Source organism: Capra hircus, unplaced genomic scaffold, assembly GCF_001704415.2.
Source record: "Capra hircus breed San Clemente unplaced genomic scaffold, ASM170441v1, whole genome shotgun sequence".
NCBI lineage: Eukaryota > Metazoa > Chordata > Mammalia > Artiodactyla > Bovidae > Capra > Capra hircus.
This window is the reverse complement of record NW_017189629.1, coordinates 444852-460839: the sequence shown is the minus strand read 5'-3', so window position 1 is coordinate 460839 and position 15988 is coordinate 444852. Positions and strand designations below refer to the sequence as shown.

At 37.2% G+C, this 15988-nt stretch overlaps 1 protein-coding gene across 13 annotated transcripts in view; it reads left to right on the top strand.

Annotated features, from left to right (window-relative positions):
* Positions 1–15988, top strand: part of CASK (calcium/calmodulin dependent serine protein kinase) — a 375002-nt gene that overhangs the window by 284088 nt on the left and 74926 nt on the right. For all 13 annotated transcript variants that reach the window (XM_018044583.1, XM_018044579.1, XM_018044576.1 and 10 more), the window contains one exon: positions 2493–2614. In XM_018044583.1, coding sequence (XP_017900072.1) covers positions 2493–2614 — 122 coding nt within the window. The remainder of the gene's footprint in view (positions 1–2492; positions 2615–15988) is intronic.

Sequence of the window (15988 nt, the reverse complement as noted above, 5' to 3'; positions counted from 1 at the left end):
GGATGACAAGAGACCTGATTTTTAACTAATTTCCAGATTTTTTTTCCTTCTCAGAACAAAGTAAAAGTCCTGAGATGAGCAGGGAGAAGGAAGTGGATTAGATTAATACACTTTTAAGACCAGCAGGGGAAATGAGGACTGGTTTCCGCCTTGTACCTTTTTTATTCCACTTAGTGTCCACTTACTGTTTTCAATGAAGGCATACCAATAGCCTGGTAGGTGTAATTATTCAAAATTTAAAAGTATTCACAATCCTGTCAACAGATTAATGGTAAACTGTGGCACATCCCTGCCATAGACTACTACCCAGGAATAAAAAGGATTAAGCTATTGATACATGCAACAACTTGGATGAATTTCCAGAGAATTATGCTAAGTCAAAAAAGCCAGTCCCAAAAGGTTTCACACCATATTGTTTCATTTATATAGATCCCTTGAAATGACAAAATTATAGAAATGGAGAACAGGTTAGTAGTTGCCAGGCAGGGGTTAGGAGGTAGGAAGGGCAGGAAGGAAATTATTCCAATTATAAGAGGGCAACATGAAGAATCCTTGGGGTGATGGAAATATTCTGTCGCTTGACTCTATCAATGTCAATATTCCTGGTGATGCTATATGACAGTTTACAATATGTTACCACACTGGGGAAACTGGGTGAAGGGCACATGGTATCTTCCCATATTATCTCTTACAGGTTCATGTGGATTTACAATTAACTGAAAGGGAAAAAGTCAAATATTTTAAAAAATTAACTACAGTAATTTCCACATAGATAACCACTTAATGTGTTTTAAGCCCCAAATTTTTAACATAATTAAATACTACAAAAAGCAGTTGCTTGTATAGCAACTTTTTTTCTATTGGAGAAACCTTAGAAACATATGGACAAACACAGAATGAAATAGAAGCAGGAAAGTAAATATAATTACTATTATCTTTTTGGTATTTTTCATTCTGTTGGTTTTTTTTTCTGAATTTGTATTTTTTTCAGTTATAATTGGGGTACACAGTTTATGTGGTTTTACCTTCTGCTCTCTGAAATTTTATATCATGCAGATTTCTGTCTTTAAAATTCTTCAAAAATGAATTTCATGTGGCTATGTATTCCATTTCGTGGATGTTCTATAGTTTATGTAATCATTCTCTAATTATTAGATATTTATCCATTTTATATGATAGATATCCTGACACAAATCTTTCTACAATTCCTATTTTTTCCTTAATGTAAGTTTTTGTGAATAGAAATCCTGAATTAAAGTGTATGAGCATTTTTGAGGTTCTTTGATATAAATTATCAGATTGCCTTCTGGAAAAGTAGTACTCTTCCCCATTCCCCATCTCCCCCCTCTGACTACCATCATAGTTGTGACAATCAAAAGTGTTTCCAGACATTGCCAAATGTCCCCCTGAGGGGCAAAATTGCTGCTGGTTAAAAACTACAGATTTAAGATTTACATGTGCAGTGAGGCACTTCTTGTTAGAATGTCTCTAACACTATGTACACTAATGTCCTGAAGTGTAGGCTCTCAGGGTGCTTTTCTTTCTCTGGAGTGCATATGTGTGTGTTGCCTGCAGAGTAGAACAGGCTAACCATTTCTTTAAGGCTAAGTGACTTTGTTACTACCTCTCTGGATTCCCAGTTATTAGAGGAAATTTAAAGTGAGCACACTGTCCTACAAAAAGTATTTCCCCTAATATCTACTATGGTATTCTGACGTGTCAATCAGTGTATCTATCCTTAGTAAAAGGGGGCCCAATTAACTGAGAACAACTGACTTTGTATGCAAAGGGAGGAAAAAGAATGGAGTGGGATTTTTGCTAGTTAAGTTTGAGCCTTAAAAACCCTGAGAAGAGGACTTCCCTGGTGGTCCAGTGGTTAAGACTCCACACTCAGAGTGCAGGGGGCCTGGGCTCGATCCTTGGTCAAGGAACTAGATCCCACATGCCGCAACTAATACCCAGCGCAGCCAAATTAAATAATTAAATAAATCGTTTTATTTTTTTAATCCTTAGAAGGATTTACATAGCAGGAGCTCCCAGTTGAAGGTTTGTCCCTCACATCTACATCTGGCTTCACCTTCTGTTCTTGTTGGAAAGCCCCTGTGTGAAATGACCACCTCCATTATTTCTATCATATTTCAGAACATCATGGAGTCCTGGGAACCCACAGTCTCTTTCTGATGTATGACTTTCTGCACCCAGATCTTCTAGTAGCTCAGTTATAGTTGATTAATTGCCCTAATCCAAGTAAGACAAGAGGCAATTTACTTTGAAAAATGAGGAACGTGCAAATACATTGTTAAAAACATAAATTCACTGCAAATACTCCATCATTAAGTGATATGAAACACATCTAAGTCTGTTTTCCAGTAAAGACATGAACCTTTGAAATGTGTTAGTCCACAGTTCTGAAATGTCAGATTTAGGTTATTAAGGTGGGTTTGACATTGACTTTCTCTACTGGCTGTTTCTGTTGTGTTTGTTCCCCTTAGGAGCAGTGTCACAGGTGCTGGACAGCCTGGAAGAGATTCATGCACTTACAGACTGCAGTGAAAAGGACTTAGATTTTCTACACAGTGTTTTCCAGGATCAGCATCTTCACACACTACTAGATGTAAGTCTTTCTCTTTATTAATTTTTTTGGGTAAACTGAATAGTTACCATAACAGTCCTTTTTCAGTTGCTGCCCATCTGTGAGAAATGCAGGAAGTCATCCGTTATAGATTCATAACTGAAATTAAGTCTCTTATATATGGTAGAAATGCAACAGAGCCTAACAAGTCCAGTGGAAAAAAATAAGTATATATGTATGTCTTTAGAAGAATCCGTTGAGCTTTGCTGTGATTGCCTCTCATTGTTTCTAAATATTGTTTTCAAACATTGCACCTCAAACATGAGTATAGGAGAGAGAGAATTAAGTTAGATGTTGCGCTGCTGCTGCTAAGTCACTTCAGTCGTGTCCGACTCTTTGCAACCCCATAGACGGCAGCCCACCAGGCTCCCCCGTCCCTGGGATTCTCCAGGCAAGAACACTGGAGTGGGTTGCCATTTCCTTCGCCAATGCATGAAAGTGAAAAGTGAAAGCAAAGTCGCTCAGTCATGTCCGACTCTTGGCGACCCCATGGACTTCAGCCTGCCAGGCTCCTCCATCCATGGGATTTTCCAGGCAAGAGTACTGGAGTGGGGTGCCATTGCCTTCTCCAAGATGTTGTGCAGTGGACTCTATTCACACACACATCTCATACTTAACATTGCTGGTTTTCATAAACTTGGTGTCTATCTTTAAAGCATAAGGATATATTCCATTATTAAATATGACAGACTGCACTGACAGGTACAAGTCAGAAGCTAACAGTTCACATCTGCCTTCATTTCAGTCATATTTTTAAGTAAAATACCTTTCTTAGCACACATTAGTCTACTTGTACATATTAGTCTTTTTACAAGAAAAATCTTCCCTTAATAAGAATAAAATTTGCTTTGGGATGCCTAGAACTTTGTGGTGCTCACTGATTAATCGACCATATTATACGAATTGAACTAATGCAAAATTTCCCATGATATATTCTACAGAGCATGGTTCTGGGAGATAGTTGTGGGTGTTACCATTCAAGAGAGAGGAATAGATCTAAAATTTATTGATTAAAATTTTTTACTGGCTATATAAGTTTGGGAAATGCTATGTTCTTTATTCCCTTTATATGGATTCACAACAGGTGTTAGTATATAGGATCTCTAAGATGTCCTATAGCAAAGAAACCAATTAACTCTAATAGCATTTTTCAAACTAATTTGGGCAGAGAATTTTCATTCTCACTCCTGCCAAATTGGTAAGGACCAGTTTGGGAAAAGCCAAGCTAAGAGTGTCACAGTATGTTTCAACTTCCCACCGAGTATAGTATCTCACAGTTGCTTCTGTCCATAGATTTGATCAAGTTAATTACCATTTTTTAATAGTTACATATTTTAACATAGTATATGTATTAATTCAAGACTGAGTAACTGCTACAGCATCCAGTCCTAAAATTTGAGTGGCTTAACAGAATAGAACTTTATTTCTTGCTCACATCACAGTCAACTGCAGTAGGTGAGAAGGAGAGGAGCAGGAAGAGTCTCTTCCACACAGGCATTCAGGGATCCAGGCTTCTTCCACTGCATCCTTTGCACCCAGCCAGCAGATGAGAGAAAATGGAAAATTTTGCAGGGTGAGGGCTGCAAGTGGGCTGTATCAGAGTTGTCTATGTTCCATTGGCAAATACTAGTTACATGCTTAAGTAGCTGCAAGAGAGCTAGGAAATAGGTTTTGTTTGGTTTGGTTTGGTTTGGTTGTTTTTGTTTTTAACTTTTTATTTTGGATTGGGCTACCACCAATTAACAATGTTGTGATAGTTTCAAGTGAACAGCTAAAGGACTCACCCATACAAGGGAAATAGTTTACAGAGAAAGACAAATACTGCATAGTATCAATTTTTTAAAAAGTCGAACTCATAGAAGCAAAGTGGAATGGTGGTTGCCCAGGCTGAGAGGTGGGGAAAATGGGGAGAAGTTGGTAAAAGGGTACAGACTTTTGGTTCTAAGATAAATAAGGTTGTTGTAGCCACACGTTTCAGGAAACAAACTCACTCAGAAGGACAATGCAGATAGTGGAGTGCAGTGTATTACACTGGTGGGCCCAAGGCAGAGTCTCCTCTTGAAGCCAAAGACCCCAACCAGTTTTTGGGAAAACTTTATATACCCTAAGTGTACTTGCTCAAACCCACCTCTCCAAATTCCTTGAAACTAGTCTGGACAAGGTAAAAGAGAGATACGATCAAAGTTAACTTACGATGCATGTGTCACAAGACTAGATAAACAGTGGATATTATCAATAGGCCTGTGGTCATATCCCGGTAAACATAATGGAATTTACCACTTTGTTCTGTTACAGAGACAATTAGCGTATTCTTTTAGGCAATGGAGAGTCCAAGTACAAGTCCTGAGGCTCTTTTACGGGGGGGGGGGGAGGGGGGGCGGGGGGGTCTGGTTTTCCATTGGTATGCCATTTCTATAGACACCGGGCACAAAGTTCAGAGTCCATTGGGAGGGTGGACCATGCGTATAGCCTAATGTTCACAGCCTGGCCTAAGATGGAGTCCAGCTCTGTCTGTTTCCTCCTTCAAGGTCAGAGGATCTAATGTATAGAATGGTGACTATAGTTGATATCGCTGTATTTTATAATTGAAATTTGCTAAGAGAATAGAACATAAGTATTCTCATCCCCAAGAAATGATAAATATTTGAAGTGATGGATGTATTAATTAACTTGATTGTTAGAATCCTTTCACAATGTTTACATTTATCAAATCATCATGTAGTACACTTTAAATATATTACAATTTTATTTGTCAATTATACTTTAGTAAAGCTAAAAAATGTGCTCAGGTAGATAAGGAAATGGGTTTTCTCCTTAGTGTAATTTATCTTAAGTAATTCGAGAACATTTCAGATTAAATTTATTTTAAATAGCTTGTTATTTTCTTTGGACACCAAAAAGCCCTTGAAATGCATTCTATTTTGTGAATAGCTCCTAGCATTCCATTTTCTCCTTTGTTTTGTCATCATTGTTTTTGTTAATGTGTTATTTGAATTAGTTTGACCTCTTTTCCTTGGCTATTTAAATATCTATTCTTTATTATTGTTTCATATGATGCAGAAAGTTTTGTTCTTTTTGGTTTTGTTATTTTGTTTTTGTTGGTTTGGTTTTGGTTTTGTTTTTTTTTTTTTGGCAAAGGCATACAGGAATTTCCCAACCAGGGATCGAACCCACACTCCCTTTAGTGGAAGTGCAGAGTTTTAACCACTGGACCACCAGGGAAGTCCCAGATACAGAAAGTTGTGACAGTTGTGAATTTTCCATAGAAGACATAGCTTTTACTAAAACTAGTAAGTAGGACGTTTGAAAGAAGCTACAGCAGAGCATGAAGATTTGGTTTGGTTTATTTCAGCGCTAGTCAGTGCTAAGATTGACTAGCCTTCTTTAGATCAAGGACTTTTTGTCATTTAAAGGCTAAGAGAAGCCCACATTAGTTTTCAGAGTTGTATTCTTCTTACTTAATGTAACGGCATACCAAGCTTGAGACTGCAGAGGAAATACAAGAACATTGCTAGCTTCTACAAAGAGGGGCAGATAATCAAACACAGGCTGGATTTTGGAACTGAGCCAGGCTACCATTACCATCCAATGCTAAACTTCTCAGACCTCACTGCAAATATTTATTTTGAATAAGTGCTGCATTCTTGGGTAGACGTTGGCACCACTTCAGGAGAGATTCGTAGATTTTAGTGAGGAAAAATGTGTTTAAAGTTCCTTTGGATTTTTATTAATTATAAACTTAGAGAAGTGTCTGTATCAGTATCTGCCCCATCAATGCATCTCTATTTGAAAAGGAGCTGGTGGCCTAAAAATAAGCTGTGCTCCCCCAAAGACATCACATCTTAACAATTTTGCAGACAAGCACTACGTGTGAAGCCCAGAACTCTCCTGAGATGACTGACTATAAGGCCAGCTCTGGGCAGTGTTGGGATGCATTTGATCCAAACTGAGCCATCCTTCAATGAAAGCTCAATCATCCTAAATGAGATAATGCCCCCTTGATCTACAGCCCTTAAATATGGCTCATTAAGCTCTTGTTTCAGAGTTAACAGGCAACATTTCAATCATGAGATCCATGAAGTGTTCAAATGGCTGCCATTTAGAGAAGTCTAGCCATTGAAAAAATGTTTAAGTACTTCAGTACTTATGGTCTGCATAACAAAAAAAGGATCATTATACAGACCAACACTTGAAGAAGCTTTTCAACTTTAACCGCTCATTGTGCTTCCTTCTAGTGTCCTTGGAATCAGATTGTTTTGTTTTGCAGAATCTCTGTTGGTTTTTTCAAGAATTCCAAGCAGTGACACCTAGTGGCCTTGTTTTGTGGACCATGTCTTGATTGCTACTTTAATCTCACTGAGTCATTTCATGAAATATTTTTATTATATTTAAATAATTTCTACTAATTCAATAACACTCACAATCGCTAAGTATGTGGCCATAATTTTTCAGCTGACCAAACGAAACAGGGTTAAGTTCCTGCAGAAGATAAAAGACTGTGTAGCACTCTATTTTTTTTAGCCATGCCTTTAAAATAGTAACAAGCTCAGAATTTGAAGAAACATTCTTAGAATTAGTTTGAGGGAAACAAAATATCTGTTGTATGGAAAGAATTTACATTAAAACAAAAGGAGAAACACTGTGGGTTCCACTGAGGGAGGAAATGCTTTCTGATTTGAATTCTAGTATAATCTGTAGTTAGAAATAGATCCAGAATGTCTAAATATTTGCTATTCAACTAGTTCACCCTGGCACACATATGCTGATTCTCATTTTGTAGGAAGAGATAAAGAGGAGGAACTGTGCCTGGTCCAGCTTGTTTCAATATTTCTGCTTTCAAAGATTTAAAGCACTGGCACAGTGATGCTCTGTATATGAAATACATTGATCAGTATTAGGAAAATACACTTTGGCGTGTGTTTGTTAAAGCTGCCCCAAATGGGGTGGCTTAAGATAACCAATTGGGCTTCCCTTGTGGCTCAGCTGGTAAAGAATCCACCTGCTATGCGGGAGACCTGAGTTCGATCCCTGGGTTGGAAAGATCCCCTGGAGAAGGGAAAGGCTACCCACTCCAGTATTCTGGCCTGGAGAATTCCATGGACTGTATAGTCCATGGGGTCACAAAGAGTCAGACACGACTGAGCGACTTTCACTAAGATAACAGATTATTCTTACACTTTGGGAGACTAGAAGTCTTAAGTCAGGTACCAGCAGAACCATGCTCCCTCCAGGGAAGAATCCTCCCTTGCTCTGGTAGTTGCCTGCAATCCTTGGTGTTTTTTGGCTTATAGTTGCAGTACTTCAGTCTCTGCTGCCATCTTCACAGGGCATTCTCTGTATGTGTGTGATTCTGTGTCTTCACATGGCCTTCTTATAAGGATACTAGTCACTGGATTTAGGGCCCACTCTAGTCCAATATGACCTCATCCTAATTAATTCCTATCTGCAAAGACCTGACTTCCAAATGAAGTCACATTCTGAGATTCCAGGTAGCCATGAATTTGAGGGGAGAATCTCCAGCCCAGCACAGCATGGAAAACTAATTTTGCCCTGAATTGATTTTTCAAGTATGAGTGCAGATTATAAAAATCAACTATAAAATAATGAAGTGTTACCCTGTTGTTCATTAGTTAGGCTTTCTTTCTTGGGAATTGATGTGAAAGTGTAATTATCTCTTTTACTAATATTTTGAATCAGTTTTGGAACTTATATATGATACACTGGATGGTGAGATGATGGATGCGTTTTCAGTGGGCTGAAAAATCAAGAGTTTTTTCCAGATAGAAAGTATTTTGCAAATGTTATTTGGTGGTGATTCTCAGTCTTATTAAGTTCTTGTAGAAATTTTCCTAGTACAGAATTAATGTTTATTTTGTAAGTCAACAATGTTACAAAACATTGTTAAATTACACATTTATTCCTCTCTGCCAAACTTTGACGACTAAGTTTTAAACATTCACCCACCATCTGTCATACCTCTGAGCAGCTGTTAACATTTGTTACAGACTGCTGTTTCCATGGTAAATGTGGTGCCGCACTTAATTAAGATTATTTTCTTGACAAGTTCTTAAAAAAAAAATCAGTAATTAGATTAATAAAGCAAAGACTAACTACAATAGCAATTTAGCAGTTTTATATTATAAGTAATTTTTATAATAAAATAATATTTTAAAATATTATGTAGAAATGAGTTGATATCTTTAATCCTCCATATTTTATATTATTGACATCTTTATTATGATTTTTTTTTTTTAGCTTCTTAGGAGAGTTAGAGAGTTTTTCTATCTGACCTGGAGTTAACACTGGAAAACTACAACTCTTGATTTACTATTTTGCTTTTTTAAAGATATTAAATTGGTAGTCATATTTGGAAATAGCTTATTTTTAGAACTCAGAAGTTTCCTAATAGGGAAAAACATGGAACTTCTGCAATAATTGGATGTTTTTGAGCAATCTGGAGTCTGAGAAGTAAGTTGATACAGTGTTGAGTTTGGATGTCTAAATAGGTTACCAGTCAGGAAATACCAAAGCTAAGTTTCCCATGGATTTGTAGTCTGGTTGATTTGCACTTACATGTCTGCAAAAATAAGGCCTAAGGACCTTTAGAGGCTGAGCTACTGGTACCTTCCCAGGGTCCCATGTAGTCTTAAAGAGTAAACTTCAGCAAATATGAAATTATCTGGGTGGTAAGTGCCCAGGCACAGGTGGCCTTGTGCGCCCTCCCTCCTGGGGCTGGAGATTGACAAGCTTGCTTTAGACATGGGGGGTCTCATTCCTCTGTTTTTAACTGGTTGGGTATAAACTCCAATGTCTGTTTCCATCAACGTATCAAAATATTAGTATCAATAGGGAAAGTGTCATATGAAACAACATTCCTAAGATAAAGAGAACTAGAAATATCATCTGACCTAAATATTTTCAAATTAGTTTTTCTTCATTCTCAATGTAAATATCAATAAACTTAAAGGGAGGAAAAAAGCTACTAGGAATATGGTCATTTGTTAAGCAGCAATAGAAAACTAATATAACCAGAAACAAAGCAAGGATTTTCCACTATTACCACTTCTATTTAATATTTTTATGGTAGTTCTGGCCAGTGCAGTAAAGCAAGAGAAAGAAATTCAAGGCATGCAGCCTAGAAAAGAAGTAAAACCATATTCTCATAGAGATATATTCTTATACATAGAAAATCCTAAGGAAACTACAAAAGATCTACTAGAACTAATAGGTAAGGTTAGCAAAACTGCAGGATACAAGATCAACATACAAAAAATAACTATACTTTTATATAAAAGCAGTGAATAAAGTGAAGATAAAATTTTAAAAATAGAATACTATTGTAAAGGATAAAACAATTGAATAAAAGAGATATAAGATTATACACCAAAAATTATAACCACTGGTGAAAGAAAGTAAGGAAGATGTAAATAAACCATTTCCCCCTCTCCTTAGCCCCTGGCAGCCACCATTCCACTTTCTGTCTCAAGGAATTTGACTATTGTAGGTTCCTCAGAGAAGTGGAATCATACCTTATTTGTTCTTTTGTGACTAGCTTATTTCACCAAACATAATGTTCCTAGGGTTCATCCTTGTTGTAGTATGTATCAGAATCTCCTTCCTTTTAAAGACTGAAAAATACTCCATCTTGTGTGTATACCACATTTTGTTTATCCATTCATCCAATATCAATATTTTGTGGTAGATAATTATATACTTGGAAAAGGCAAATCCTCCAGGTAAAAGTGGCCAGTAGTGGGGAATTCAGCTTTAGTTTCATCCCCAGGCGATTGCTCTCTCTGTGGTCTCCAGGTTAGCTCCTATGATATACATCTCTGTGAAAGGAATGTGTGAGTTTCACTGAAACTGTTGTTAACTACAGCAGTCCCTCTCATTCCCTTATTTGTCCAGGTGAATCACCTCCTAAAAGAGTGACTGGAATTTACTCTAAATTACCAAGAGCCAGCTTGTCCCCAGCACCAGTGTTTCCCACTGAGTGTTCTTCTATTTTTGTAGCACTATAGTCCACTTTACCAGAAGGCAGGGGAATGTTCAAAAAGCCTTCCAAGTGCAATAGGCTCTGATTCTTCTTCATGCTGTTCCCAAAGGAAGGGTTGGAGGGGGTGTTCCCCCATAAAAGAATGTGGTATGCTCAGTTGAAGAATGTTCAATGTGGTTGGCTTGCAGCCTTCACATCCAAGAACATAGTTGCTTTCTTCTCTTTGTGGTCCTTCAAACATTATCTCATAAAACCACTTCTGCCAGACTGTCTTTCTTGTTCTCTTTTAACTTCCCACAACAGAAATTCATTTTTGCTACAGCTACTTGTACCAATGCTTGGTGTTTCCTTATACAAAATAATTCATATCCTAAATCAAAACTTACTGAACTGCCTCAGTAATGAAATATCACATGACATACCTAATGTAAATATTTTCTTTCAAAGCAGCAAATTAATAATAGGAAATTCAGTTACCCTAAATAGTATTTAACTATTAATGTAGATGTTTCAGAAGAACACCTTATAAAATGAGGTTTTAGCACTTTAAAAAAAATTTTAGTAGGTTTTTTATGGAAAAGAAATGTATATCATAGTGAAATTTCTCACACTTGGGAAAACTTGGATCTAGTATTCAAAAGTGCCCTATTTCATAAGATTTAATTAAAAGTAAAAGCCTGCCTGTATCATCTAACTGGTTATTTTTCCTCATGCTTTCTTTTGCTTGCTCAAGAATAGGCATTATGATTTGTTTCTTACAAGGCTTCATTTTAGAGTTATTGGCCAACTGAAAAAGACCAAGTGAGGTCAGTCAAGTTAGGTCATCTGAGGCCAGTGTTTGAGTTTCTCAGAGCGAGCAGCCAACTGAACAGAAATCCACCACAGTGGCCTGTGTTGTTAGGCCATCAACAGTCTTTTTAGATTGAACTAGGAGGCTAAGCAAGTCTTAATTTCTTGGATCAAAGATAAATCCCTGAAAGAGCAATGTTCTAATAGTATTGAAACACAAGCAGCTCTGTACACAGACAGGGAAAACCTAAACCAAATAGGGGCCTCCTTGGTAGGATTTTGCTGTCAAGATCGAGTGTATTTTGCAACCCTTTCAGGAAATCTTAAAATGGTCCAGATATATTGATTTTTAATTTCCTGTTTGCCATCAGAAGAAAACTTTTATCATGGATTTAGATAGAGCAGTATATCACTAGGCCACTAGGCCAGTCCTACCTAAGACTCAAAAGGGTATACACCCCCCACCATGAGTTTATAAAACTTGATTTAAGGGTCTCCAGCAACATTCTTATTGGCCATTAAGTAAACTCCATTGGGTATCCATTTCTAAATTGAGTTATCCAGTATTAAACTGGGCCATAATATTGGTAGCAGCCCTGAATCTTTCTCTAGGAAAAATCTAAATTCCGAGGTGCAGTTCTTGCCAGTTTATTACCATCACTAGATTTGTGGATTTGATACACGTTTTTTTCAAGTGAGAAACAATTTAGTTTAAGATTTATAAAATTTAGCTATCTGCATGTTTTCTGAACTTTTAGAGGGAAAGTTAGTACATAGTACAAACTGTGAAGGATCACGTACAGATAATGAAAGTACGCTCATCAAATGAATGGAATATATTATCTCCATTTCAGATGGAGAGTCATCGGCATGACTAATCTTTGAGTGCTTTCTTCAATTATTTTAATTGAATTGATTTTTAGAAATTTTACAAAATATAAACTGTTAGGCAGTTTTTTATGCTGATAGAATAGGCATTATTTAATCCTGTGAGAGCAAAATGCCTTCAGTGACTTAATTTCCTTTTCTAAATCATAATATCCCAATGATGCATAATCATCTTTAGGTTTGTAAGATAGACTATATAAGTTCTTCCCAAAGTTTAATTGTAGCTCCTAAAATATTTGAAAATGCCATTTTAAATTTTGTAGTGTGTTTATTTCACACTTAACGTTTCCCATCACACAATCTTTATACCACTGTTAAATATACTGCTGTTTTCCAAGTTTCAACTATGTCATTGTTTTAAACTGAAGTACAGGTGCCATATAATATTATATGTTACAGGTGTACAATTAGTGGGGCTTCCTAGTGGTGGCTCAGACAGTAAAGAATCTACCTGCAGTGCAGGAGACCTGGGTTGCATCTCTGGGTTGGGAAGCTCCCCTGAAGGAGGGCATGGCAACCCACTCCAGTATTCCTGCCTGGAGAATCCCCATGGACAGAGGAGCCTGGCGGGCTATAGTCCATAGTGTCGCAAATTGTCAGACATGACTGAGCGACTAAGCATAGCACAGCACAGTACAATTAATGATTCACAATTTTTAAAGATTATAGTCCATAGTTATTATAAAATGTTGGCTATATTCCCGTGTTGTACAGTATATCCTTGTAGCTTATTTTATACCTAATTGTTTGTCCCTCTTAATCCCCTCCTCACTGGTAATCACTGGTTTGTTCTCTATGTTTCTCTTTCTTTTTTGTTATATTCACTAGTTTGTTTTATTTTTAGATTCCACCTAGAAGTGATATCATACAGTGTTTGTCTTTCTCTGTCTGATTTATTTCACTTAGCATAATGCCTGCTGCAAATGGCAAGGTTTCACTCTTTTTATGACTGTGTGGTATTCCATTGTGTGTGTGTGTGTGTGTGTGTGTGCGCGCGCGCGCTCACGCACACCACATCTTTTTTATCCATTCATCTATTGATGGACACTTGGGTTGCTTCCATAGCTTGGCAATTGTAGATAATGCTGCTATGAACATTGGGGTGCGGGTATCTTTTGCAATTAGTGGTTGTTTTTTTTTTTTTTATTTTTAAGAAACATACCCAGGAATAGAATTGCTAGATCATATGGTAGTTGTATTTTTAGTTTTTTGAGGAACCTCCATACTATTTTCCACAGTGGCTGTACCAATTTACATTCCTAACAACAGCATACTAAGGTTCCCTTTTCTCCATATCCTCACCAACATTTGTTATTTGTGTTCTTTTTGATGATAGCCATTCTAACAGGTGTGAGGTGATATTTCACTGAGGTTATCATTTGCAATCCCCTGATGATTAACAATGTTGAGTGTCTTTTCATGTGCCTGTTGGTCATCTGCATTTCCTCTTTCCTATTCAGTTCTTCTGCCCATTTTTTAATCACATTATAATTATTTCTTTTTTCTTTTTCTTTTATTTTTTTGATGTTGAGTTGTATATGTGTCATTTATAAATGTTGGATATTAGCCCCTTATCAGTCATGTTATTTGCAAGTATTTTATCCCGTTCAGTAGGTTGTCTTTTTATTTTGCGACTGTCATGTTTAATGACACTAAAGATCTTTGAGAGGACATTTTTATATTTTTAACCTAAAGACAGTGAGTTGATACATAAACTTGAGCAGGAAAAGTAGTTCTTTAGAGCTCAGATGTTCTCTGATTTCTAGCTTCAGAAGACCACCTCCAGCACAGTAGTTGAATATCAGTTCCTTATATTTTAGTATTAAATCACCTTTCCCTAACATTTTTCCAGTTCTCAAATGTATCTCAAACAAAAAATAAAATAAAATAAAATACTGTTGGATATCAATGGCTGATCTGCTGGGTTCATTGAAAAGATGCGACATTGGAACTTTGTTCCTAATCACCTAGCTTCTTCACAGCAACTACAAAGAAATTCTTAATATGATAGTATGTTTTCAGAGCAAGTCATTTCAATTCCCATTATCGTTGTGCAGTATAAACTTGTGAACACTGTTGTTATCTTTTTACTAACATTAAAGACACATTTCATTGCATACTTTGCAGCTAAATATTTGACTCTTGAAAACTTTAATTCTTTTCCAGTGGGGACTCTCTTTGATATCTTTGATTTAGGTGGTAAGATGGTGGTAGCTTAATGAACTTTTGTGTTCCAGCAACTCTACAAACCCATTCATTATTTGGCTCACATCTATAGCAAAAGTCATAATCTTTCGCATCTACAGTATATTCTGGTCCTTTAGGTTTGGTTTTCTCTCTGCTAGTAAGTTAGTGGGACATCTAACCTGACGATAGTAATTTTATAGGTTCTCCACCAACCATTCCATTTTAAATGTTGATACTGCTAAGTACTGTGTACAAACTATGAACAAAACAGAAGCTTCTATTTGATGAAAGAAATCAGAAGACAGTGAGGTGCCATGGAGTAGGGTTAAAAAAACAAAAAAGAAGCTTGATTTAGTGTTTTGCATGTAAATAAAAAAAGTGACATCAACTTATTTCACCATCATTATGTTTGAAAGTACAATCTCAGCAGAGTTCAATTTAGTATGACCACCAGCTTTATTCTGCTTTTATACAAAAACAACCCATCTCAAGTATAGAATGGGGCCTCTTAACGGAACTGTGCTTTTACACTCCTTAAGACAGACAGATGAAGCGTGTCCTTGCAGCCGTGTGGGGTCGTATATGACCCAGTGCCAGACACTGGCAGTGAGCAGGCCTGTCTGGGACTGACACAGTGTGAAACAGTCTGTTCCCCTTGCAGCTGTTCACATTTCCTCGTTTTGCCTTGGGCTGTGTGTGTGCGTGTGTGCATTTTAATAAAAAGTGCTGAACTTGCGTAACTATAATTGCATTAGAAAGAGAAAAACCCTAAGACATTCATTCTTGTTTTCTCTCTAGGAATAATTTATTAACATTCTTCCCTCCCTCTGCCTCACCTTCTACACCTCAGCTTTACAAACACGCTTGAAGTCTTCAGATGGCAGGGAAGCAAACAACCAACAGAAATATATTTTGTCATTTCAGTTCACCTTCAATTTGAGCTTCTAGAGCACGTGTTGGCAACTACAGCTGTCAGGCCAAATCCAGCCCTCCAGCCAGCCACCTGTTTTTGTAAATAAAGTTTTATGGGAACCCAGCCATGCCCATTCATTTATGGACTATTGATGGCTGCCTTCACACACACAGCAGGGTTGAGTGGTTGTGACAGAGTCCATATGGCCCACAAAACTGAAATGGTCATCATTTGGCCGGGCAAGGATGAGGATTCTAAATGTTCTTTAATAGGGCAAGACTTGCAGTTGATTGCCTAATATCTTTCAAATCATATTTAGTTACTTTTTTTTCCCCTACAGCCTATAAATGGCATTTTCTACCGTTCTGTCCCCACATATTTGCTAAAGGTGTCTCCCTGGCATGAGACTGTGCTACTGAATTCTAATGGAAGCCACGGCACTGTCATGTGAGAGAAAGAACAGCACGCATCAGGAGGCTGGTCTCTTCCCTGCTACTCTGGCTCCCGGATGCTGTGTGTTCTCTTCATGTCACCGGATGTCAGCTCTCTCTTTTTTAAAATGGAGGAGTTGAATCATGTCAAT